General features: G+C 39.9%; 2 protein-coding genes across 6 annotated transcripts in view; one reads left to right on the top strand and one right to left on the bottom strand.

The window, feature by feature from the left end:
- The first annotated feature begins 7156 nt into the window (after positions 1 to 7156).
- On the top strand, positions 7157 to 11237 carry zgc:114119 (Mediator of RNA polymerase II transcription subunit 30-like). Of its 2 annotated transcripts, none has more exons than XM_042435577.1 (5): positions 7157 to 7263; positions 7742 to 7984; positions 9058 to 9216; positions 9472 to 9561; positions 10240 to 11237. In XM_042435577.1, the coding sequence occupies exons 2-5, from the start codon at positions 7754 to 7756 to the stop codon at positions 10333 to 10335; spliced, it is 576 nt and encodes a 191-aa protein (XP_042291511.1). In that variant the 5' UTR covers positions 7157 to 7263; positions 7742 to 7753; the 3' UTR covers positions 10336 to 11237. The 2 variants fall into 2 exon arrangements, with proteins under 2 accessions (XP_042291511.1, XP_042291510.1); XM_042435576.1 differs by having other exon boundaries at positions 7160 to 7335.
- Positions 11238 to 12207: 970 nt separating this feature from the next.
- LOC121912899 (exostosin-1c) overlaps positions 12208 to 26655 on the bottom strand; it is an 88493-nt gene continuing 74045 nt past the window's right edge. For all 4 annotated transcript variants that reach the window (XM_042435435.1, XM_042435432.1, XM_042435433.1 and 1 more), the window contains exons 3-12: positions 24400 to 24493; positions 21833 to 21940; positions 19606 to 19725; positions 16650 to 16782; positions 15991 to 16109; positions 15767 to 15862; positions 15231 to 15317; positions 14962 to 15122; positions 13107 to 13278; positions 12208 to 12979 (exon numbers count right to left, since the gene is read on the bottom strand). In XM_042435435.1, the coding sequence (XP_042291369.1) occupies positions 12794 to 12979; positions 13107 to 13278; positions 14962 to 15122; positions 15231 to 15317; positions 15767 to 15862; positions 15991 to 16109; positions 16650 to 16782; positions 19606 to 19725; positions 21833 to 21940; positions 24400 to 24493 (1276 nt within the window). In that variant the 3' untranslated portion in view covers positions 12208 to 12793. The remainder of the gene's footprint in view (positions 12980 to 13106; positions 13279 to 14961; positions 15123 to 15230; positions 15318 to 15766; positions 15863 to 15990; positions 16110 to 16649; positions 16783 to 19605; positions 19726 to 21832; positions 21941 to 24399; positions 24494 to 26655) is intronic.

The following is a 26655-nucleotide window of genomic DNA, read 5'->3' on the forward strand; positions in this document are numbered from 1 at the left end:
AGCATTCATCCTCTGGGAACCTTGAATGTCTGTACAAAATTGTGTGCTAATCCATCTTGTAGATGTTGAGATATTTCACTGGATAAGTGAAAACTTTAACCTGCTAATGGCACTATAAAGGAACAGTCAGGGGATCATTGAAGCCAAGATTCATCATCTAGGAAACATGAATGCCTGTACCAAATTTCATGGACATAAATCCAATAGTTCTGGATTTCACTAAGAACCATAAATGCCACATTTTTCTTCTGAAACTTTATCCACCATAATAACTGCTCTTTTTGTGTTTTTCCAACATACAGTATGCTAAGGGTAGACATTGCACTCTGAACGGCAATATAATGCTCTTATCAGTGCTTTAAGGCATTGTATCTGTAGAATCTTATGTATGTGTATATGTCTCTCAAAGATCTATGCTATCAATGCATTTAGTTACTAAATGCAAACCATAATAAAAAAAATAAATAAAGTACAACTGTCAGGTCAAAATATGGTAAAATTCATACAGTACAACACACTTCTGTTGACTATTGTTGCTGTTCAGTTTCATCATTGTGTTCCTGTGACCTCTGTGTTTGATGGCTGGCTGCAAACCAAATTTCCTTTGAGATGCTGATGGAGCTGAAGTTGAAGTTGTACAGTAAACACACACAACAATTATGAAAATGGTGAAGTACACTAACAAAAGGAGATAGATAGTGGTGCTGACGTGCTGCTGACGCGCTGCAGTGGGGGAGGGACTTTTCTGATGTTGGGTGGGGACACAATAGACTTAGAAGAGGAATCAGAAAACGATGTAGGAATATTAGGCATTTATTAATAGACAACCTTATATAATCAGAGCACTACCTCCTATAAGGCACCTTTAATGTCTGGATGAAACATTAAAGCTTGAATTTAATTCTCAATTTGATCAATTAATTAGTCTCATAACTGTAAGCTCTTTCCAAAGCATTGACCTCTGTTTGCTGTGCTCAATGAAATCACAACAATGACTTAAATGAAGACATTTATTAATAGCTAAACATCTTGAGGGCACATGATAAAGCATATAATAATAAACAAAAAGAATAATAAGGCCTTTAAATGATGATAAAAATAAAATAATAAAGAAAATTGATTAGAAATAGGGGCTCAGAGTGTGTGACTTGAGGCTAAGGTATTGAAATGGGGAATGCTAAGGCCACACAAAGCCATGTTATGCCTTACTGTTGACAAGTTTCATTGTAGTTAGTGTTGTCTCAGCAGGTCCGTGTTTGTGTTGGTTGAACTGCAGTTGGCTGTGTGTAGCACAGCCCAGATCAACCGTGGGCTGTGGGCAGGTCTTTGTGGGTGCAGCGGTGTTGAACCACTGGTGAAAAGGGGTTAAACCTTGTTTCAGCCTGCTGTGAAAGAGTCTCTGTTGGATTAATTCACAGTTTGGCCATACTGCTGTCAGCAAGCAGGCTGAGATCCAGTTTAAACGTCATTATCTTCTTCATGGTCACATTTCAGTTTGAGTTGAGAATTCAGGCTTTTGATGGCTTCTTGTAATTTTAGTTTAATGCCAAATAAAGTTTAATCTGACTAAACTCAAATTTTTATTCATTAGTGGATAAACTCCATGAGAGTTGATGTGACTTCAAAAGCAAATACTATTCGTGGAAACACAAGACTTAATGTTACAAATAAAATATAAACAACCAAACTCGTTTCAATAAAAAATTAACATACGCACATAATTTGTCTGAAAACAAAGAAAAAAAAGTCTTAATAGGAGAATTGGCTCATGAGTTTCTGGAGACCAGCTCAACTGAGCTCAGTAAAACTTTATATTTATAATATTGGTCAAAACAGGCAGAGTTTTAGGTGTGTTTTAAACATATTTGCGCCGAATTGTCGATGAATATTCATTTCCTTTGTTTGGGGACTTTAAAGGTTTTTTTGTCTCCTGGTTCAAATGACCCAAAGGGTCATTTATGCCTTTGGTTCAGGCCATAATTTAGTTATTGGTCAGAAATGTACGTTGGCCAACAAGGGCAAACATGCTTCAGCTTAACAAAACACATGCAAGTAGACGAAACACAAACAAAAGAAAACATCATCAATTTGATAATTGTGTGCAGCATTCAGAAAACACGCTGCAAATACTGCAACATACACATTAACAAAAGGCATAAATACCACAACACAACACATTACAGAAATGACAACGGAAGTGTTTCCCAAGGACACTTAAGAGTGATGAACACTTCAATAACTCATAACTTACTAACAACCAAACTGGAAGAATCTCGCTTAGTCTGGCAAGATAGTCTTAAAACATATATATAGGAAGGCCCTCTGTAATGCCAGAGCCGCCTATTACTCATCATTAATAGAGGACAATAAAACAGCCCTAGGTTCCTTTTCAGCACTTTGGCCAGGCTGAAAAAGAGTCATAACTCCAGGTATTCCTATAGCTCTCAGTAGTAACGACTTCATGAGCTTCTTTAATGATAAAATTCTAACTATTAGAGACAAAATTCATCACCCCCTGCCCTCAACAGGCACTGATTTATCCCCGAACACAGGAACCTTAGAAACAGCTGTAAAACCTCATATATAAATTTAGACTGTTTTTCTCCAATCGACCTTCCTGAACTAACTTCAACAATTTCTTCATCTAAACCATCAACCTGTCTTTGAGACCCCATCCCAACTAGGCTGCTTAAGGAAGTTTTGCCCTTACCTAGCATTTTTTTTTACTAGATATGATCAATATGTCTTTATTAACAGGCTATGTACCACAGTCTTTTAAAGTATCTGTAATTAAACCTCTTCTTAAAAAGCTTATTCTTGATCCAGGTGTTTTAGCTAACTATAGACCCATATCTAACCTTCAGATTTTCTCTAAAATACTTGAGAAAGCAGTTGGCAATCAGTTGTCTAACTTTTTACGTAACAATAGTTTAAAGATTTTCAGTCAGGATTCAGAGTACACGATAGCACAGAGACAGCACTGGTGAAAGTTACAAATGATCTCCTAATTGCATCAGGCAAAGGATTTCTCTCTGTACTTGTCTTGTTAAATCCTAGTGCTGCATTTGACGCCATTGACCATCACATCCTATTACAGAGACTGGAACATTTAATTGAATTTAATTCACCTCATACAGTATGTTCACTGAGGTAATATTATTAGGAAGCACTCCATAAAATGTCATTGTTATGCAGATGATACACAGTTATATTTTCCAATGACGCCAGATTAAATCAACCAGTTAACTAAACTTCAAGCATGCCTTAAGGACATAAAGACCTGGATGACCTGCAATTTTCTGCTACTAAAACTCAGACAAAACCGAAGTTATTGTGATTAGCCCTAAACACCTAAGAAACACATTATCTAATGATATATAGCAACTATAGATGGCATTGCCCTGGCCTCCAGCTCCACTTTAAGGTCTCTGAGAGTTATCTTTGATCAGAATATGTCCTTTAACTCTCACATAAAACAAATTTCAAGGACAGCCTTTTTTGAGACGGGATGTGCCTGATTTTTGCAATGTTATATTGGTTTTTCACCTATGTAACATTGCAAAAATCAGGCACATCCTGTCTCAAAAAGATGCAGAAAAACCAGTCCACGCATTTGTTACTTTTAGGATGGATTATTGCAATTCCCTATTATCAGGCTGTCCTAACAAGTCTCTACGGACTATCCAGCTGTACAACTGATGTACTGATAAATACCAGATCATTTTCATCCCATATTAACTTCTCTGCACTGACTCCCTGTAAAATCCAGAATAGAATTTGAAATCCATTTCCTCACCTGCAAAGCCCTTAATTGTAAAAGGCACCATCATATCTTAAAGAGCTCATAGTATCCTATTACCCTACTAGAAAACCATGCTCACAGAATGCAGGCCTACTTGTGGTTCCTAGAGTCTCAAAAAGTAGAATGGGAGGCAGAGCCTTCAACTATACTAATGTTTAAGAGTAGGCTTAAAACTTTCCTTTTTGATAAAGCTTATAGTTAGGGCTGGCTCAGGCTTGCCTTGGACCAGCCCCTAGTTATGCTGATATAGGCCTAGACTGCCAGGGGACTTTCCATGATGCACTGAGCTCCTCTCTCCTCCTCCCCCTCTCCATCTGTATGCATTCATGTCCCATTAGTGCACGTTACTAACTTGGCTTCTTCCCTGTAGTCTTGTGCTCGCAGTTATCTATGGATCTGTGGTTGCAGACCGCCTGCTGCCCCCATGGTCCTGCTTGACATCCATTGCTACTACTATTATTATTAGTCATATTATTATTATTGTTATTATTGCATGCTACTGTGCATCTCTGTGTCTCACCCCTTCCTATTTCTCTCTCAATCCAGCCGGTCAAGGTTCTGTTCAAGTTTTTTCTCATTAAAGAGGAGTATTTCCTTGCTGCTGTAGTCAAATGCCAAGAATACGGTCTAGACCTGCTTTATGTGAAAAGTGCCCTTAGATAACTTCTGTTGTGATTTGGTGCTCTATAAATAAAATTGACTTGATTTGACTTGACTAGATAGGATAAAAACATCCCAGTGTTTCAGAGTAAAAACAGGGTGTGGACAACTGACTGCAGTGACACAGAGCAGGGGAAGTCAAGTCAAGTCACAAAACCTCAGCTGAGTTTCAGCTATTTCATCCTCTCTCTCATTTTCAGTTCAAGTGAAATGAAAGTGAGTGTTAGTGCAGGCTACAGAACAGCACAATTGTTTTTTTTCTTTTCTATTTAATACAGAGAGATTATTTTTCCTTTTTTGCCTTTTAGTTTATCTGTTTAGTTTATCAAACAGTGATTACCACTTGGTCATCTGACTACCTGCATTTGTTAAGGTCAACAAAGGGTATCCTTTTAAACTATAAACCTCATCACACGAAAAATAAAATGTACTTCCTTGAAACAATAAGTGCAACCTTTGATCTTATGTAAACCACAGATAAAGTCAGCCAGCCTGATTTAACAAATAAAGAAAGCAAGCCAACACGTGAATGGCAAATCATTTGCCATTGCTGAATTTCATTGTGTTGGCTGGATTACCAGGTAAACAAGTCTCATTCATGTGACCTTCATTTGAAATCAAAAGGTCAATTATTACTGTATAAAAGCCTGGTTTATTAGCTTATTTTCCTCTGTAAGACAGTGGTTTTAGTTCTACAGAAATATTCCCATTGACAAGGTTCTATTTATATTTATTTATTTATATTTATCCAAATACTTTTTATTGTATTTTTGTAATTAGAAAGTACTCTGTAACCCTAATTTTAACAAAAATAAATGTTTACTTACTTACCTGAGTATTTCCATTTTCTCCTACTTTATACTTTCACTCCATAACATTCAAAAAAAACATTGTACCTTTTACTCCACTACATGTATATGACAGCTGTACTTACTGTACTAGTAGTAGACTAAGATTTCACATACAAAACATATGATCAGCTAATAAAATATATCTCTTATTTATTAATAAATCGAATAATTATTTATATATATTATTAAGATTAAACTGCCAAAAGGTGTATAAAGATGTTAAAATGAGCTAAACCTTGACCACCTACAACATTAAAATGCTGCTTACATATTCATGCATCATAATAATAAAACACTGGCAGAGTACATTCTGCTGAAGTACTGTGCTTAAGTTTTAGGCACTAAAAGAAAATGAAGGGTGCTTTCAAAAATAATGGCAAAAATATTTTTTTCTATTTATCAATTAATTTCATACAAAGTTGAGTAAACAGAAGACACCTAAATTAAAATCAATATTTGGTGTGTGACCACGCTTTGCCTTTAAAACGGCACCAGTTCTCCTCGGTACACCCGCACACAGTTTTTCAAAGTATTTGGCAGGTCGGTTGTTCCTGCATCTTGGAGAACTTGTCACAGTTCTTCTGTGGATTTAGGTGTCTCAGTTACTTCTCTCTCTTCATGTAATCCCAGACTGACTCCATGATGCTGACATCAGGGCTCTGTGGGGGCCAAACCGTCTGTTGCAGGACTCCTTGTTCCTCTTGTAATTATAATAAATAATACATTTAATTCATACCGCACTTTTCACTCATAGAGAAACTCCAAGTGCTACAGTATTAATAAAATAGAACACACAACATAAAGAAAACAGTAATAAGAGTTAAGATGAAAAAGTCTTCCTGAATAGGAAGGTTTTTAGGCCTTTTTTGAGAGTCTATGGTCTGTGCTGCCCTCAGATGCTTAAAAAGGCTGTTCCAGAAGCGTGGTGCAGCAGAACAGAAGGCTTGATCCCCCATGGTGTGGACCTCAGAGCCCAGAGAGCAAGCTGCTGGCAGATCTGAGGGTGCGGGTGGAGGTTTGTGGTGTGATCAGTTCCTGTCAATCCTGAAGGAAACAGGGAGCAGTGCAATAAAAACAGAATTGGTGTTATATATTTGTGTTTTGGCTCTCTATTCAGGATCCTGGCAGCGCTGTTCTTAATTTACTGGAGCTTAAGGATGCTCCTGCCAGGGATCCCTGTGAAGAGTGCATTGCAGTAGTCCAGTCTTGAAGAGATAAAGGCCTAGACACGTTTATCTGCATCTGACAGGGTTAGAGAGGGGCGGAGTTTAGATATGTTTTAGAGATGGTAGAAAGAGGTTTTGCATAGATGTCTTATATGGTCATCAAAAGTCAGATGGGTGTTAGGTCAAACCCAGCACCTAGATTAGTGACTGAGGAGGAAGGGGGATGTCCTGGCCATCAAAGGTGAGATGAGGTATGGTGGATGACTGAATATGGTGTGGAGTGCAAATAAAGAGAGCTTCAGCTTTGCTGCTGTTTAACTTGTCACTGAAGATAGTTCTTTATGAACTCTGGCTGTATGTTTGGGGTTGTTGTCATGCTGCAGAATAAATATAGGACTGATCAGACGCCTCCCTGATGGTATTGTGTGATGGATAAGAATCTAAACATCTAGATCATAAACTTTTGCACAGTACTGTACTTCAGTACATTTACTTTTTTTTAAAATGCATGGATTTTTACTTTGCATTTTTACACTGTGAAAGAAGGCTACTACTTTTACGTAAGTGATGGATCTGTATACTTGTCCCACCACTGATTATAAGACAAAATTGCTGTAGTAAGGTTGGTGTTTATAGTAAATGCAGTCAGTATTCAACACTTACTGTCTCCATCTAGTGGTGGTAAATACGTCCTCCTGAGACAGGAAGTGACGCAATGAAAACAATAGCGTGCTAAGCTTTCTGAGACTAGTGAAAAGGGCATCATTATGTCTCCTTTGAAATAGTAAGTGAGAAAAATCTTATTTTCGCAAGAATACTTGAAGAGCCTCCAGCCAAAAGAAGGTCGTTAATTTCGGTAGGCAGTTTTCTGCACTCGCCGCTAGCTAGCTAGCTAGTTAGCAGCTAACTATCTTCCCACAGTATGATTCTTTATTGTTTAGGCTAACGTTAGCATGATTAGCCACCAAGATTAGCTCATTCAATTTCTTTAGATATTTAAAGTGGGCACAATATATGTGTTTTCCTCTTGTGGTTTCTGTTATCAAGACAAGTTTGTGTAGATAAAACATCTCCGGGAAATATTCAGATGTTTGCAATGTTATTATTCTGAAATTGAGCTAACGTTTTCGTTTAATGTGTGTATTAGCCACTTTCGTGACCATAGTAACGAGTGCTGATGTCATAAATGGAGCTAAATGTTCAGTTAGGCCCTACACATCATCTTTATCTACCTGTCTCTCATCTTATTAACATATCTTCAGATTAGCGTAGCGATGGCAGCTTCCTTACCTCAGAAGCCAGGGATGGCAGGGATGCCCCCTCAGCAGCAGCAGCAGCCCCACCTGCCCCCCGGTGCTGCCTCAGCAGCAGGTCAGCAGCCCATGCCCCCTCAGGGAGCCCTGAGAGAGATCTCCCCCGTGTTCCTCTGTCGGATTGGACAGGAGACCGTCCAGGACATCGTCACTCGCACCATGGAGATCTTCCAGATCACACGAGCCACGCAGGTAATGGACATCAGATTGTCAGCAAACCGTAGAAAATGTTTTGCATGAGGAGAGAATTTCCTGCCAATCTCTGTCTTAACTCATTCATTTGTCAGTGTCGGCATTGGCATTGAATTCTGTGACACCCACTACACAAAGTTGCTTTTTTTAGCTACACCTGATGCAATCCAATACAACAGTCCTGCAATAAACTGTACATTTGCAAAGCTTTGTCTTTTTTCTTGACAGCTAGTCAAAGACATATTGATATGACAGTGTTTTAAGATGCAGTTTAAAGCTGCAACAGTTAGTTGAGTAATCAACTAGTTGTCAACTATGAAATTTATTGCCAGCTAATCATCTGGAGTCTTATTTTAAGACAAAAATGTCCAAATTCTCTGATTCCAGCTTCTCAAAAGTAAATGTTTTCTTGACAGTAAACTGAATATCTTGGTTTGTGGACTGTTGGTCAGGACAAAATAAAACATTTGAGTCATTTTGGGCTTTGGGAAACAGTGATCAACATCACCATTTTCTAACGTTTTATAAACTAAACAACTAATCGATAAATTGAGAAAATAATCAAAAGATGAATTGATTATAAAACTAATTGTTAGTTGCAGCCCTACTGTAGTGGCTTTGTAGCTACATTATTTTTATTTGTTATTTATTTTGTTTTTTATGTGGTGATTATTTCCTTCGATTCATTGGAAATGTTAACTGAGTGGCTGATGTTTTTCTAGCTAACAAATTTCCTCTATCGGGCTGCGTTTTTCCCGTCTTCCTTTCTAATGTAACTGCTTGGCATACTTATCAGCATCTGTCTTAGTCCTCCTTCCATCTTCACCTGATCTGTGTCCAGGGTCCAAAATTAACTTTTTGGAGAATGTCTGACAATATCAGCCTTTGACTTTACAGTAAATTGAATGTAAACATGAAAAAACATATATACCATCTTTATATGAATAATAATCCTCTGCCTACAACCTAGTCTTATTGTATCCATATTATACTGCCATCTGAACCAAAACTAATGTGATATAATAATGAATAACACTAAAACTGACAGAAGACTCTCTGTATCTTTGCTTTAGCTTCCTAACGGTGTGACTCAGAGCCAGGCGATGTACCAAGACCGCTTTGGGAAGCTCCAGGAACACCTACGGCAGCTCGCCCTGCTCTTCCGAAAGCTGCGGCTCCTGTATGAACGCTGTGTGGAGATGACCTCTGACCTGCAGGAAGGGCCAGCAGAGGTCAGGAATAAGCTCCGAATTTCTGCTTTGATATTATTTTCATGCAAAAAAAAACCCTTTACTACTTAATAGCGGAAAATGGAATATTTCTGTCCTTTCATCTTGTCTTGACTAAGAATGCATTTTCAAAATTATGTAGGATAACCTTTGCCGTTTCTTAAAATCTTTTCTACCACTATCACAGTTATGTGCATTTATAAAAAGAGGGAGAAGACAAGACTCTTAAATAACTGTTAGTGTGTCCTGTGTCTTCAGCTTCTGCCATATGTCGGGGAGGAGCTGGCTTCTGTCAGAGTGGAGCCCTGCAGTCCTGCTGTCATCCAGGAGAGAAAAGAAGTTCTGGAGGTGTGTTCCTTTTTGTCATAAATGACAATTAGCAGTGACTGCTAATTATTAGTTTTTTTAAAGGGGTTGGCCACATTATTAATACATGACAATGTTTTTGCATCAAGGTATTTAGGTGAGTATTGATAGAGCCCATTCTAAATAGGTTTGGAAAAAACAGCAAGACTAATATATTGCTGTGAAAGTCCCCTTCAGTTCCTCTAGGTGGCAGTGCTGACACAGGCCAAAGTGACCTCATGGTGTTATGGGTGAAATGCAGGAACTCTGCATCGTGTGCATCTTAAGTGAAATTTCAAAAATCAGGGTGTTGTTTTTGTAAACACTGGAGTCAATATTCCAGTAGGATTAGGCAGGTTAGGATATCACCACCAGGCAGCGTGGAAAGTGGAAAAAAAAATCTAAATTTCTGAGGCTGTTAAGCTTTACCAACAATAGTAGTAGCAAACCAGCCATTGTTAAAAGTTCTTCATCTTTTCTACTCTTAAACTCTTCTACTCTCTACTCTAAAGTCTCATCCTGCAGCTATAAGGGTAAATGAGTCTGAAGTATTGAGTAAATAATTCATCGCCTAAAGGAAGCCACTAGTTCCTGCCCTGAATGTTAAATGCTAAAGCTATGGCGTATTTGCTGTGATGAGTTTGACTAATGGAAGTCATCTGTCTTGTGTCCCGTCTGCAGAAGGTACGTCAGAAGAACCAGGAGATGAAGGTTCTGATGGATCAAATGAGGAACCTGCTATGGGACGTCAATGCCATGCTGACGCTCAGGAAATGATAAATCTTCACCGGATCCATTCGCTTTCATGGAATTCTTCCAGAGGTGTACGGACTGTATAATAGCAAAGACCAGGTGAAAGAAAGGAATTTCTGTTGGATTTTGGATATGGGACCTGACCCCTCAACTCACTTGCACCTGCTTTGTATGTTGGCACTTCATCACTGAAACTCACATGATCGTCTGTGGTTAATTATCTGTTATATTGAAATTGTTGAGGGGAAAACTACTAATGAGCTAGGATAAGATTTAAAGCTAAAAAAAAGGATAAGCTTGTGTCAACCTAATACACTCCAACTGACAAATAGTTTTTTTTTATATACAAGGCAGCTGACAACCCATTTTGCGATTGCCAAGTGCTCTACAACTAAGATTTTGTCCCTCCATGTTTATTCAAAGAAGATACGGACTATTGTTTTCATACTGTTTAAATAATGAGTTGAAACCTGTATTGCCTCAGGTAAAAACAAAACAAAGTTTTCACCACGTTCATGGTGTTTTGCCCCCAGGTGCTGACTCAACACCAGACAGACTTTTATTTCATAGCAGGTAATTCTACCAGAAAGCACAGAAGCTGATCTGACGACAGTGTTTACAATAGAAGCAGTTGCCCTTATTATGCTCTGTCAGTTGTAAAAAGCACGATGGGTTCAGAATTCAAATTAGCCCCTTGGCAGCTATGTATCTCAGGTGCTTTGTACATAAGTGTGTGTGTGTGCATGTGCTTAATGAGATTAGCTTCCTGAGTGCCCGACAACACACCTGTTTACCCTGAGGGTGTTGAGACTTGCTTGCCTGTGAATTTATTTTTGTAAACTGTGGGACAATATGGTAGACCTACTGGGTCATTTTTGTTTTGTACAAAATAAACTTTTTTTAAAAAAAAAAATCAAAATCTGAAAGCTTATCCACCTTCTCATAATGATGCATATATTCTGACCCCCCATCCTTTGTATTCATCTTTCTTTAGAGGTCCTGGTAGACTGTTCTTTTGTTTTTTTTAACCTTTGAACAGAGCCGAGCACAGTCACAATCACATTGTAGTGCATTCTATTGGATAGCGCTGTCGATTGCGGTAATTTTACAGTAAAATCAATGAGCCCAATTTCTGCAATTTCTCACCAAATTGATGCTAGAAGAAAAAGAACTGAAGATTTCAACTGCATAGGCAAGGGCACGCTGCACACCAAAAATCACCAGTGTACCCATTGAATAAGAGAAAGTGCCTGTCTCAGTCTGTATGAGCCACTTATTGTAAATTGACACAGTCTAAATTGAGCTCTTGGTAATTCCTACTCTGAATTGTGCTAATATATAATATAGTAGTATGTTTAGTTGATATTGATGCAAATTGGACCAAGTTAAGTGTATTAGAAGAACAGTTCTGCATTTTGAAGAAATACGCTTTCTTGCGAGAGTTGGATGAGAAGATTGGAGCGAGGAGATGGAGGGAAAGTGATATCAATCTTCTGTCACTTTCTGCAAGAAAGAGCATTTGCTGAAATGTAGAAATAATGCTTTAAAATATACATTTAGTAATGTATACAGGACCACTAGTCAGTTTAAACTCTTTTTGCCAACTCCTTTCAACATCAACTTATGATTTATACTTTTTCACTTTTCCCACCTAAATGTGTGACAAGGCTCTTCTCTCTCCTGTGTAATAAGGATGAAATGCTCATTTTATCAGGCGCAGATTGAGTTTATTCCCTGATGTATTTCTGGTGCATATGAAGTTATGGGATCCGAATGTGGCCGGTTGCTGAAAATATATGCCCTGGACTTATTTGAATACGGGGTATGTCTGTGTGTGTGTGTTGGGGGGGGGGGGGGGGTAGTGAGGAAGTGACTTTATGGAACACCATACCAGAATTTGCATTTATAAATCATTTTATTGATTTTACAGTTAGCTTTTTGATGTGAAATGATCTGTTTCCTTGGCAACAGTCCCTGCACAGTAGCGCTGAGAAACACATTAACAACCGGAGTGTATGGCACCAATACCCAGTCCCTTGGGTGCTTCTGGCATTAGATAGCCATTCCCTTCTCATTGTCACGGCTATAGCACTGACATCAGAAGTGTTCACGCGCGTTCCTTTTTTTGCTTTCCGATGGAGATTGTCCTTTCATGGTGAGAGGCCCGATCACAGGGACTCTTTCAAGGCCCCGAAATTTCCTTCTCCGTTGTCTTACCAGACTCATGGAAGTAGGACAATCATTTGAAGCTCTTTTCAAACTTTATAGGCCCTGTTCTCTTTATATTTATATGTATATAGTCCAGAACAGTCCGCCGGGGTCTGTCTGATGATTGTATTTCAGTCTGTCAGTCCCTCTGTCTACATACCAGTCAGCCTTGAATATCACATCTTGACTTTCCACCACTGATCGCTCAATTTGTCTGTCCAAAAGGCCACTTAGTCCAGACTTCCATGCTCTCCAGCCTCTCTGTCCAGCAATGTTATGCCCTCTCCAGGTCTTTGTACTTCTTGCGGAGCACTGACACTTGATCTTTGAAGAGCACGGGGTCCAGGCGAAACTGAGAGTGGACCAGAGGCATGTAGCCAAACCAGTTGGCGAAGGTGTTGACACACTCCTGCCGTTGGTTGAAGTGCTCCGGGTTGGCCCAGGGGACGCTCTTTGTACCCTGGGAGGTAAAATGGGACACTGTCATTTACCATCTCTGTCCTGACCTGACATTTTCATCCACAGACAACAGCATTAAACACAAGTGAAAAAGACAAAGTACACTGAGAAGGCTTTTCTGACAGTACCTGTGGGCTGGGCAGCTCCTTGTACTGCTTCCTTTGAGCCACTTTGATTGGTGGCAGGTGGGTTACAGCAGAGACCAGGAAGTTCATCAGGATGTCCTCACAGTTGGAGGTGCGATCCACCAGAGTTCGCAATGACTGGGGCAGGTAGTGGGAGAACAGGTAATGGTAGTACCTGTGGGGCAGGTGAAAATACATACAGACAAGAGTATAATGTTACTAAAGTATAAAAAGACTAAAGAAGAAGTACAGTATTCAGCTTACTATCACGTATGACACATAAAAGCTTAAAAGTAAAAATGTTTGGCATCTTGTCTTGACTAAAATGATTATTCCTCTATCAAATTATTTATCTAAACCCCTAAAATGAAAATGTAGAGATGTAGATTTATCACACTTTGAGGTCAGGCAACCAGCACCTGTATGGTAGAAGGCATGGTGACATCGACAGAAAAGAGTAGATGGTGTTATGTATGTTGATGATATGTATCTGGGACAAGTTAACCATTTCATCACCAGTGGGATTTGATATTTATAGTGCACAACAAACTAAATCCCTGTGGTACAATGCATATGTTCTCTATTTCTTCAGTTTTAAGTGCCGTGCTTTCTATTCACTTGACACATTACATTTGCTACACTTAGCACCTCACATAATCTTCCTTCAGATGTTTTATTTGTGCTGGGAACTAAAATTAACCACATATAATTCGATTCAAATGTATTTTTGTGCAGCCGATTCTGGGAAGTCGCTGTGTTTCACTATTAGGGAACATTATTTTTGTATAAAAGGCTAATTTGTGGGATTCCACAATGAGCGAGGCAGATTTTTATTGACTGACTACACGTTGTCATTTCTCTGTTTCAGTGGTGAAAGAGGCATTTGAGGTAATGCAAATCAGCCTGCTCCTGACCTATGGGCTGTGAGCTCTCAAATTAGCATGGAAAAATGTGTTTCCACTGAAACGGCTGACAAAAATGACCACATCGTCTCAAAATGTCACGAGGTTTCAACATCTTTTAAACAACCCCGTCTGTGGAGTAATTACATTTGTATTGTGTAAGAACTTGCATCCCTCTGCCATTTCACATATCGACTTTAGGCTTTTCAAGTTAATCCAAGTGCTTGAAGTAATCCCTGTGTAATTCACCCTCTCCTCTTCTTTTTCTCTCATCCACACATCCACAAAATTATCCGTGATGCTATTTCTCTCTGTTTGATTGTCCCTTATCGCTTTTTCATGTTGAGATTCATGCCATTATGCTTCTTGCTTCTTGCTGCTGCTGCTGTCACAGCCCCGCAAAGATCTCTGACAGGCAATCTGTTTTGATCTTAGTTACATAATCTATGTTGATTCTGTAGGTGTGTTTCTAAATTTAGGTGTGCTTGTTTTAAGTTCGTAATGAAAACATAAAGGAAAAGTATTCAAAGCATATGTAGCTCTAAATGGCATTTCCTGTTTTTAGTTGAAGCTAGCGGTGTGGCTCTAGGGAAGGCCATGCCGGTCTTTCAGTCGGTCCACCACTTTGATCCAGACTGAAATATTTCAACAATTGGTTGTATTGAAATTTTGTGCTGATATTCATGGTGCCCACAGAATGAATATTAATGATTTTGATTATCATGTGACTTTTCCTCTAGTGCCACCAGCAGGTCCAAATTTTAATATCTCAATAAACATCTCATAATCAAAGTCTATATTTAGGTGTGTGCACATTATATGTATACATGTTTGTGGCTTTTTTATACTTATTTTAAGACAATGAAAACATATTCAAGGCAAAATATTCAAAAACAAGCATATGAAGCTCTATAAAAGGCATTTTCTGTTTAGCTTTCTACGGCGTGCTGATGTACCTGTGGTAGAAGGCAGCTCCAGTCAGGACGATGGAGTAGTCGTTGGTCCATTTCGAGGTGTAGCCCCAGGCGCGCTTCAGGGGATCCCAGAAGTGGCTCCTGGGAGGGTAGCCCACGATCCGCTCGGGGAAGCTCCGCCACACCAAGAAGGCAAAGTTCACCTACAAGTACAGAGATGAAACACTTTGGTTCCGTGGCTACTTTTCAGAAATATTGATTTTTATATGTGTGCAGCATCGCTTTGTGTTTATTACTATATGTAAACACACCTCACTGGTCAGCAGGACTGTATCCTCGTCCAGGCTCAGCACTGCTTCTGTCTCTATGGCAACATGAGGTAGGAAGCGACTGGTGGTCTGAGATAAAGCACAGTAGTAAATCTTAGTTCTGGTACTGCAGGCTAGGCGTTGTTCGGCGTGCACTTTGAGAGATTACGAGAATGAGTGAGATGATCATATTACAGTAAATCATGTTGGGCGACTGAGATGAGTGAATCACTACAGATTCCGCCTTGGGAGGTGAAAACAGACGGACAGTGAAAGGGAGACGGAGAATAAACTTTGAGAATGAGTGACATTTATGAAAATGAATGCCACACGGATCGGTGGACATGTCAGATATACTCGGATAGGGAGAAAGACAGAAAAATAGACATCAAAGCAGAAGACCGGAGAAAGAGAAACAGAAACCAAAACAGAAAAAAAAAGAGATTCATAGACAGACTGGGCGACTGACAGTTTGTCACGCTGTCACTCAGATGTCAGAGCGGGCTTAAGTGTGAGTTATGAGTGGCATCGGCCTTCACCTTCCTCCTGCCGTCTGTCACAGTGAGGGGGACGGGCATGGGTGGCCATTTGCTCCGATTTGGTGGCGGCTTCTCGCTGTTCCAGAGAATGATGATCTAAAGTATCAAACATACGCAGGTAGATGATTTAGATTGATCAGAAATAGTTGCTGACATACAAATATTACAATTCGTGGCTACATTTTATTTAATCGTAATCTTATCACAGAGTTTGGCTTACTTACCTGCGAGCAGTACTTTGACTTGGAGACCACCTGAAGTAGCTTCATGATTGGCTGAGACTGAGAGACCAATGGGGAAACAGCGTGGATAACAGCAGTGAACTCTTGACCTGGAATGACCCCTGAGGAAGGTCACAAAAAAATTATTTTAGGGTAAAGAGGGCATGTGTACCTTTTTGGATTTTTACAAAGTGTTCTTTTATACAAGAAGAATATGAAATGGTCTATAAACAAATCAATTTAAAGCCACAATGTTCAGATTTTTTTAACTTTACAGCTCAGACAGTAACTCAAACCACTGTAGGCAACACACCGACCGCACCAAATTGTCACCAGCAATGTCTCATGTTTCTACAAAAACAAACATCATGCTAATTTGAAAGATGTCAATCACACAAAGTTCTACATGTAGTGGCTTTAAATAGACCGATGAAACAATAATAAACTTCATCTATCTACCTATAAGACATGTTTAAACAGGATTGCAAAATTAAAACCAATACAAACCCAGACATTGGTAAACACTTGATTATGATTGCCTGGAGGAGTGTTGATTACTTGTGTCTGTCTCCACGGCATAATAATAATCTTATCACCATCCTAAGTGTGCAATCAGGATTTGCATTCTCTACAGGCTGATTTAAATGAAGAAGTGTGTTTACCTAATCCCAGGTAGTAGAAAGGGAAATGTGCAAGGTGAGTGGAGTATTCTGGTAGGACCAGCAGACCTCCTGGCAGGGAGTTCCACATGTACTTGTTCCTCGATATGTGAGAAAACACACGGTCCTTAATGATCTGGGGAGGGGAAAAAAAAACAGAGGAGGGTTGGATGTGGGTTGCAATGTGAGAAGTAGAGAGAACATGCACCAACTTCCTTTTTTCCCCTCTGAATGAGACTCTTAATGGGAGCTTAATGTAAACTCCACTGCAATTTGAGTACTGACGCACTCCTGTGTGCATATTACAGCACTCCCCAGTCCCTAATGATATGCTCTATGTACTTCCCATTTACACCAACAGGAGGTGTCCACACAGCAGCGACACCGGCATCCACTCTGTAGCCCTCTGCCTCACTGACCTCAGGCTGACTGCACAGCTGTCTCCCATGGGGAGAGGTTCCCCTCTGCATGCTGTATGTATATAAGCAGCTTATCACCAACCTCCAGAACCTTTCCTTTATTATCTCTAGCATAAATCCCCAGCAGCAAATACACTAGGGGCTACCAGACTTGCCTTTATAAACATCAGAGTGCAAAGCCTACTACTCACTGTGTGATTTCTTCAGATTTCAGTGGAGTTAAATCTGTTGTTGCCCAGCATTTTTTTTATGCACTAAAACTGACGCTGGCGGTGTGTGCTAAAACTGCTCGTATAAGAAGGTTATTATTTCTTTTCATGCATCGCTTAACCCTTGGGCTAACCTTCAAATGACTTTCTCGCAGCTGGAGCAACTACCTTTGAAGTACATTTCTTTTTTAGCTTGTTCAAAGACCGAAGGGTAAAAACTTAAAGTCCCCCTCCACTCAGCAACATTTTTTTTTTTTCCTTTTTGTTCCTTCAGTTGGATGTTTCAGCTTCACTTTGCAGAATGATGTATGTACAGAGTTTTTCCACAATCATCTACTTAAAGTGGAAAGTTTCTCTGAGCTCACTGAAAATCCAATTGCAAGCATGATTTGTGACATCACAACTAGTTTGAAGTCAGTGGTGGTCCAATATTCAACTTACGCAAGTGTGATGTGGAAACTTGAAGCTTCCAGTGCACATACACTGAGAACAGACTTTAAAGTGAGGTAGGAGACATCTTGTGTCCAGCAGGAAAAGTTTTGAAATGAAATATATTTACATATTCATAGATTCTGGGATTTTTAATGAGGGAGTAGATGTCATTTTTAAGGGTTTTAACAAAATAATTGAACTTTTTTTTATGTCAGACACAAATTATTATTTTATATACATCTTAAAACATGTCTGGAGGGGATCTTTAAGATGGACAGATAGTGTAATGTGTGAGCAAGTGTGGATGCTAACACTATGAAGATGAAGTTGTTCCTTCTGAATATTGAAATGTCTCTTTCAAAGATATATATATATATATATATATATATATATATATATATATATGTATATATTTTTTATGATCCTCCCCAGTAGTGTTGAAACTACTCTGAAAAAGAAAACATTTCTCAGTCTGATAATGGCGAGCAGTGAGGCAGAAACTGGCAGGTTGAGACTGATATTTGCAATGTAATGATATATCATTTCAATACATTAGGGGGTTTTTCTGAGACTTCAGTCGGATCGGATGTGGACTGCTTTGAAAATGTTCCCTAGACCTTCAATACAACACTGAACCAACATAGTAAAAAAGAGTAGAAATGTGGAGCATGGGCCACGATCCAACCCCATAATCATAATGATAGAAGGGTGGTTTGATTGAAAACTCTGCTGGAAAGCCTTTCTGAAAGAAGCCTGATGATAGCGCACAGGCTGTAAACCGCACAGAGGTGGCAACTATGGCTGTGTGTTCAACAGAAAACCTGTGTTTACAGCAGTGGCTTCTTTTTGTAGATGTTTTCACTGGAAAGGATATGTTGCAGCACATTCCTGAACAGAATTGTATGGTAGCAGAAACGCTGAGTATTCAGAGTTATAATACATTTCATTTAGGTTTCTAGTCAGTATGCAGCGGCCAAAAGCAACATACCATAAGCATTTGTGGGAGATAAACAAGTCTGGCGGCGGTAAGGGTCAAAGTTCAAGGTATGATTTGATGCAATTTGATTGATAGAATGAAACTCATATTGCTTTTAGTTAAGACCCGATCACAATATAATTTAAAACGGCAACATTTTGTGGTGAAAAAAATTAATTCAATCACCACGGTCAAAGGATTCACTTGTGGTGGCCAAGTAAATGTGTGCACATTCTTCACATGGAGTTCAAATTTTGGTGAACTCTGAAAAAAACATTTCCCTGTGGTTTACTTTCTATATTCTACAACAAACTGGCATCCACCACAGCTCTCACTAGTAGAAGTTGGAGCTTTTGTGATTTTAACAAAGTTAAAAAGCTATTAGCCTACAAAAAAAGTACAGCTTCCATTAAATTTACCTACACGACTGCACAAGGGCTTATACGTCATCCTAACTTGTTTTAGACCAGACATTATATCACCGATGCTTTCTTCTAATGTAATTATTTAAACTTTTATAGAGTCATAAAACGTTATTCTTCTGTTGAGTTGCTGCCATGCTTGAAATGAGATGGTTGCTAAAAACAGTGGCCAAGCTATTGAGCTTTGTGCCTGCCAGTTAGCAAATAAGAAGAAGAAAATAGATAAAAAGACAATAGGAATATAAAAGGAAATAATTAAAAAAAAAAAAAAGAAAACAAAGAAGCCGTGGGAGCTATTGTGGCTAACTAGTGCTAGCATTCTCCCAGCTAGCTATGTTATTGGTTAGCTCGCCAACTACAGTAGTTCACCAACTATCCTAGCTAGTAGCCTTTATGTCACCTAGAACCAAATATTTTGCAAAGATGCACAGAAGAATATTGATGTGCCACTTTCTGGTGTGACCGTGCTTTTATGCTGAGTGTGTTAAGGCTGAGGCTGACCTCCAGCGTGGTGAGGACTATCTTATCCACAGAGGAAAAGTAGGCTTCCCACAACATCTGGGTCCTCTGTCTGAGAGCCAGGACTCTCTCATTTCCTACTGCTCTCACTGTGGACGGCACCTGAAGAAAAAAGATGAGAGGAGAGAAAGATTTAGACAGTGAAATGAGGAAAGAAGAAGAGATCAAAAAAAGACACAAAGACTTCTACTTGATATGTTGTTTTTTAATCAAGTCGTGTCTCTTAAAATAGACTGGAAAAAAAAGAAAAAGGAGGAAATGGCATTTAAGTGATCAAAACTGAGTTAACTGAATCGAGCGGTTGCTTAATCCAGCCCAAAAAACCAATCACCAAAAAAACAAACAAAAAAAAAAAACAGTTGACACAGAGCTGATTTGTGGCCTGTTGTTCAGATAATTAGACTTTACTTAGTAAGGGCTAAATTGGGGGTTTCAAGCGAATCTTCAAAATTGATTTAATCACTTAGAGAGTTAAGCTCAGCGGCTCAATCAACGTGGAAGAAAGCCATGTTGAACTGAGAAAAGTGCGAGCAGCTGACTCCATTAAACCCTTTAGTCTTTACACAGCTAACACATTTTCTAATGAGCGCCAGTTAAAGAAGCCAGGAGGAAGCTCAATCTTTCTCTTTTTCTTTTTTTTTTCTCAGTCCTGCCCTTGTTCTTTCAACCTCTCAGTTTGTCTTCCTCTACATCTCACCAGGCTATTTCTCTTTCTCTCTTCCTCTCATTCTTTCCTCTAAGTACATCTGAGGGACAGTTACACTAGAGCATTAGTCTCGAGTGTCTGGCCTCTTCTACAAAGACCTTGCACTCCTTTACCTCAGCTCATCGACGGTGTGAATATTTGTGTGTGTGTGTGTGTGTATTATATGTGTGTTTCCATTTGGTGAGTTTTGCGGGCATGCAGAAATGCCAATGACGAGGTCAGCTCATTCAATCCGACTCTGCCCTAATTTGAAAATGTCTCCCCCGCCTTGAGCTCTCAGGTCTTGTTCCTGTTCATTAGCTAAATGCCAATTCATGTCCTCTATTGGTTGAGATCGAAGCGGATCAATGCAGAGGAGACAGGGTGTAATTTGTGTGAGCCAGAGAGATAAAGGTTGTAGCTGAGAATGAGGCGGCTTTGCTTGCTCATTGTGTTTACTCTTGTGTATGTGTGTGAGAAGAGACACGGAGGATGAGCGAGCGGACGCTTTTGAACCAGAGCTGGATTAAGACCTCTATAGGTGTTTAATCTCAAAAGGCCCCAACCTGCAACCACACCGTTTGATACAGGTAATGCCTGCTTTGCAACCCTGCCTGCTGGATGTTTCCCAGTGATTATGATTACATTTAACCAAAGTTAGGACAGCATAGAGGTTAAAAAAAGAGGAAAATGCTGTGCAAAATAATCCTGTTACAGTAGTAGTTTTTTTATTTTTCCACAAAAAAATCCAGGAACTGGTTTGCTTTACTTTGCTTGTTTGGATATTATTTCTTTGTTTCTTTCACTATTAAAAACTCCACAAAAATGGGTGAAAATCTTAAAAACAAAATCCTAAAGTAGCAGTACTTTAACCATTTATTGAGTCTTTAAACCACCTTCAATTACTCTGGTGTATAACCAACAATTCATTTGCATTTTCTACATTTTTCCTCTCATTTATTATTTACCTTGATGCATTTTATGAGCTTCGGTCAATGGATGATAACCTTGTTTACTGGAAACTGCAGTGAAGACTTGCAGCATAAAACAAAACATCTTTCGGGTACAAGTAATAAAATCAGGATAAAAATCTGCTTAAACCAATCTTTAAAAAAAATCAGGGCATTTTCAACTGTAGAACCTAATAGTGGATTAATTGATTAGACAAATTAATCAACAAAACAAACAAATTGAAGATGTCACCTTGGCTCTGGGAAACAGTGACAGGAATTTTCTACTTTTTTCTGACATTTTGAAGACCAAATGATTCATTACCTTTAGTATGTTCAATAATCTTCAATCAATAAACTTATCACGCATGTAATTTTCTCTTCTTTTAAAACATACACATAACTAATAAGTGTTGCAGTTGGTGTTCTTTGATGCAGGACTGGAGTACAGTAGAGGCGTGCCGGATTTCTGGGTGCACACACAGGACATCCTGATGTCCTAGTTATGTCTCTGTGTAAAAGAGCACTTGTGAGAGCGTGTATTTGCACACGTGTGTCCACGCTTACATATTACCTGCAACAGTAATCTCTCGTCTCCCTCGATGACCGCCTGGTTCCACTGTATGACGTCGGAGAACGGCAGCTCCCAACCATTACTCAGCAACACGGGAATACACGCCGCCTGGACACAGAAACACAAAAGAGTGGAGCGAGTCAGGGAGAGACAGTGAAAGTGATAAACCAACTGATAGGACAAACGTTGGCAGTGAACAACATACAGTAACACGACATACTGCAGCTGCATGAACACAATCTGTAAGAGTTCCGTCCCAGCTGCTTGGCACCGTGATATCCCAAACGGAGCAGATCGTAGGATCAATGCTCTTGTGTGTTTGTGTCTTTATGTGCAGCTGACCGTGCGTGACCCTTATAGGGTGCCTGCAACGGGTAATAACTTCTACAGTATCTCTCTTTTCCTAGGAAGCCCCGCGGGTTTGTTTAAGACTGTCACTCATACACATGTAAACAGAGAATGTGGCTGACTCTTGGTGTACTAATTAGGTACATCCACTCAGGGGACGAATGCTAGGAAGGAGGTAAAATAAAGGAAGAGATAGAGAGAGGAGAATAAGGAGGAACCGGTTGATATGTGGAGACATGTTTTATTGAAGTTGATTTTTGATGTTGCCTTATCCCCTCCTTCGCTGACAGATTTTTGATCTTATTTCACGTTTTTTTTTTTTCTTCCCGCAGCCCTCCTTTGGTCTCCCAATCTCTGAGCGTCTATTGGTTTCTCTTTCTGAGGGAAGACAGGAGAAGAAAGGGACCGTTTCTCTCCAACCGCACTCTCATCCCATTCTCCTCTGTTCCTCTTTCTACTCATTGTGGTCTAGAGTGTTGATAGGTCTGGGCGTTATTTTTCTTTTTCCTAATTAAACCACCAGAGAACAGCAGCAGCAGCCAAAATAGTGTAGATCAAACGCACTCTCCGGCCCACTGGGTCTTCCACGCTCCTGAATTACATCTGAGAATAGGCCTGCTGAAGGACACTTGAGCAAATGGGAGGACTTGTACGTGTGTGTATGTGTCGGAGTCGGCCCCAGGTTACGACGAGGTCATGCGAAGACTCCCAGAGTGATAATCCAAGGCCTCTAAATTTGAAAGGCAGCCCGGGGCTCGCCTGAGTCTTCTCCCCGAGAGATGAGGCACTCTGAGGGTGAGTTTCAAACATTGCAAGCTCTCCTCCTGCCTGAAGGGAGAGTAATATGAAAGCCTATGCGCTGTGTAGTTGTTTTTGCTTTGTTTGCATTGGGAGAAAAAGAAGAAGAAGAAGAAGAAGAAGAAGAGGAGGCTTCGAGCGAATGTGTATGTGGAGAGTGCAAATGTGTGTCTGTGTGTATATTGGAAAGCTGGCAGTAAGTTTCTGACCACATTGGTAATTGCCAGTTCTTTTGTGGGCTTGGCTGGCACCAAAATAAAATTTAAAAAAAAATACACAAATGAAAAATCTTGAAAAGTGGCTTGAATGGAAAAGAGAGAGGACGGTGGGGGAAAAAAAAAAAAAAAAAACGAGAGGGAAAGATAGGACAAAGAGGGAAGACAGGAGGAGAAAGGGACTATGACTGCTGCCTGCTGCCAAGCCAAGTGGGTTGTGTGTGGATTTGTCCATTCAGCAGACATCGGTGGGGCAGGCTGCCACTCCTATGGATGCTTCCGGACCATTCATGCACGCACACACACATGCACACACACACACACACACACACACAGCCTTGGAGAGCAGTGTGGCCAAGGAACATTGTAGCAGCCAGAGAGTTCAGTGTTCGGCAAATCTAAAAACAGCCACTACTGCTTCCTGCACTAGTGTGAGACTGTCTACTTGGGTGGCAGAGAGAGAACTACAGCAAACAGGCTGCTTTAAACTGTTCTCTTGCTCCAGCGCCTGCGGTTTCTTCATTGTTTGTGTACTTGCGCATTTCACTGATGGACTTAAATGAACGATTACAGTGTTTGTGTAAGTGTGTGCAAGCGTGTGTTAATGGACCCATTTCAGTTTAAAAGGCCCAGCAAATAGCAAATAAAGCTTTATGGCTAGATTTGCACTCAACCCGACACAATAGTCTGGGGAAAACACTTGCAGATGTGACCATTAAGGTGTCAATAACCAAAAAACGACATAAACCACAGCTCTGGAACATAAACATTTCTGCGTCCTGCGCCCTTCCGCGTTGACTCGGCTGTATATGAGCTGGATCTCATTGAATCAGGTTTCCTGTATAAAGTGTAATTGGTCACTCCTAATAGTGTTATGTCGAGGGAAATGCTGCAGCTAATGTTTTTGTGATTGCTACGTTGGCAAATAGTATTTAGAGATTTTAGCTGTTTGTTTATGTGGGCCCCTGAGGAACTGGAAAGTCCCCAAGTCCTCAGGCAGGATGAACGCAGGAAGGGAGAACAACAAAAGAACAGGGACCAGTGCTCAACATTACTTGTCAGAGTTATGCCACTATATTTGGCACTGCATTCTTCTATGTGTAAGAGAATGATTGAGACTTGTAAACCCATACATTAGTACATGATATTGAGCTTATATGAGTCTTGTGCTACATGTGTGACTTTAATAACGAGTATAGTTGTTACCTGTAGGGACTCTAGGAAGCGGAAGGAGCCCAGGCGTCGACCACGAGGCACCAAACAAAAAGTAGAGTTGTGAAGCAGCTCCTGGTAGTCAAACCTATCAGAAACAATGACAGATAATACATTTATTTACTTCATATATATAAATAAACAGATTCATATTCATATGAATTTTAGCTCAATTGATACCGGACATTTGGGGGTAAAACAGATATTAATATTTGAGTTTAAAAAGTCAGATATCGATTCATCAGGACAAAAAAAAAGTAGCACATAAAACAAACAAGCATTTTCAAAATCGATCTTAGATTTGCTAATTAAAGTATTATGAACAAGATATGTGCTGAGGAATTTTACAGCTGAATCTCCATCAGTGCTTTCTGGTGAAGAATCGACTATTTCTACATGACCACAAACATATCTTCAGCATTTTCCGCATTGCTGTTGGAGCTGAAACAATTAGCTGATTAATCCGTTTGTTTATTGACCATAAATTAATAGGCTTTACTAAATATTATACTAGCTATTAATCATTGTTATTTTTCAAACAGAATTGACAAACATCTGGTGGTTTCAGCTTTTATCATTTGAAAATTAAATATCTTTGGGTTTTGCATCGTCGGTCACACAAAATAAATCAACATGGTCTCTCAGAACTCGGAACGGGCATATTTCTACACTAACTATGCATTTTTTTTGTTAAATATCAGTCAACATACATCTAGGCAACTAGTCAGAAAGTGATTTAAGAAAGAAATAGTGGTTTGTGAACTTGAAAGACAGTGGTCAATGAAAAACTGAAAAACAGTCATCTTGTCTGATTAGTGGAAGATGGCAACAGAAAAGCACCAGCCCCTATCCGCTGCAATAACCCAACGACAGCAAACAAATCTAATAAATATCCTGCCAGTGGGGTGACACACGCTTCTTTTGATATATGATATTTAACATCTGTCCCACATAAAATAAACCAAGACTTCTGCAGCTTTTCAGTTCTGATTTTTAGTCATAATGGCTCAGATTATATGCAGTCATAAATCTTCCAAGTTATTTTTTTTTCTCTCTCTCTCTACAGACATGTTGGCACCACTACAGATAGCTACTGTATGTTGGAAAATATATAAATCACTGAGCTCATAAGTAAATATGCCCTAATCTCTGTTCTCTGTTGATTTGTGTTGTAGACAGGATGGCCTGAGCTCCTGCCAAATAAGAAATTTCGTGTGCGCTACTCCCACTAGCTGATGCCATACGTCACCCGGGTGAGCTCCACCACTTCATGCTCGTATTTCATACTGTATGTAAAAGAACCCGAATGGAAACCTCTGCATCAATGCTCTCCTTCATCCCCTATGTGGAACATAGCAACAGACAAGTGGTGTAACGGTCTCATGGTAAAGAACTGCGCAGTGGAGTAAACAGATGGGGAAACAAACAGGCTCTTATGGGAGAGTTCCTGTGGCCTCAACTTTCCCCTTCACTCTCACTCCACCCTTGTTTCCTCCTCTCAGTCCTGGTTTTATCCTGCTTTTCTCCTCTTCTTCAGAATCCCCCCCCCCCCCCCATCCTGTTTCCGCATCCAGCTCTGTACTTGTTTATTTGCAGAAGGAACATCAGTGTAAAATATGCCCGCCATTAATCTTCTCAGCCGCTTAGTCATTTATTTAACCCTCCGTGAGTGACGAGACACAAGATGGGATAAGATATGATAAGATAATCCTTTATTAATCCCACAGTGGGGAAATTTGCAGTGTTACAACAGCAAAAGGGGGATAGTGCAATAGCTAGAAGCATCAGTAAAGAAAAAAAAAAGCAAGATATAATAAATAAGTAAACAGACTCAATGGTTGAATTCACACTATTGCACATAGGACATATTGATATAGCACAGTTAAGTATACATTGATATTGCACATGAGCGAATCTGTCCGTATTTGGTGTGTGTGGTCTACTGGGAGCAGTGTTGACTGTAAAGTCTGACAGCAGGAAGGACCTGCAGTATCTCTCTGTCACACACTGCGGGTGAAGCAGCCTGTCACTGAGCTGCCCAGTGCTGTCAGAGTGTCCTGCATAGAGTGGGACATGTTCCCAATCAGGGATGATAGCTTAGCCATCATTCTCCTTTCTCCCACCACCTTCACTGGGTCGAGGGGGGTTGGGGGGGGGGCATCCCAGGACAGAGCTGGCCTTCTTAACCAGTCTGTCAGCATTCCAGATGCTGCTTCCCCAGCAGACAACTCTGTTGAAGATGGCAGATGC

This window comes from Thunnus maccoyii, chromosome 15, assembly GCF_910596095.1.
Source record: "Thunnus maccoyii chromosome 15, fThuMac1.1, whole genome shotgun sequence".
Lineage (NCBI taxonomy): Eukaryota > Metazoa > Chordata > Actinopteri > Scombriformes > Scombridae > Thunnus > Thunnus maccoyii.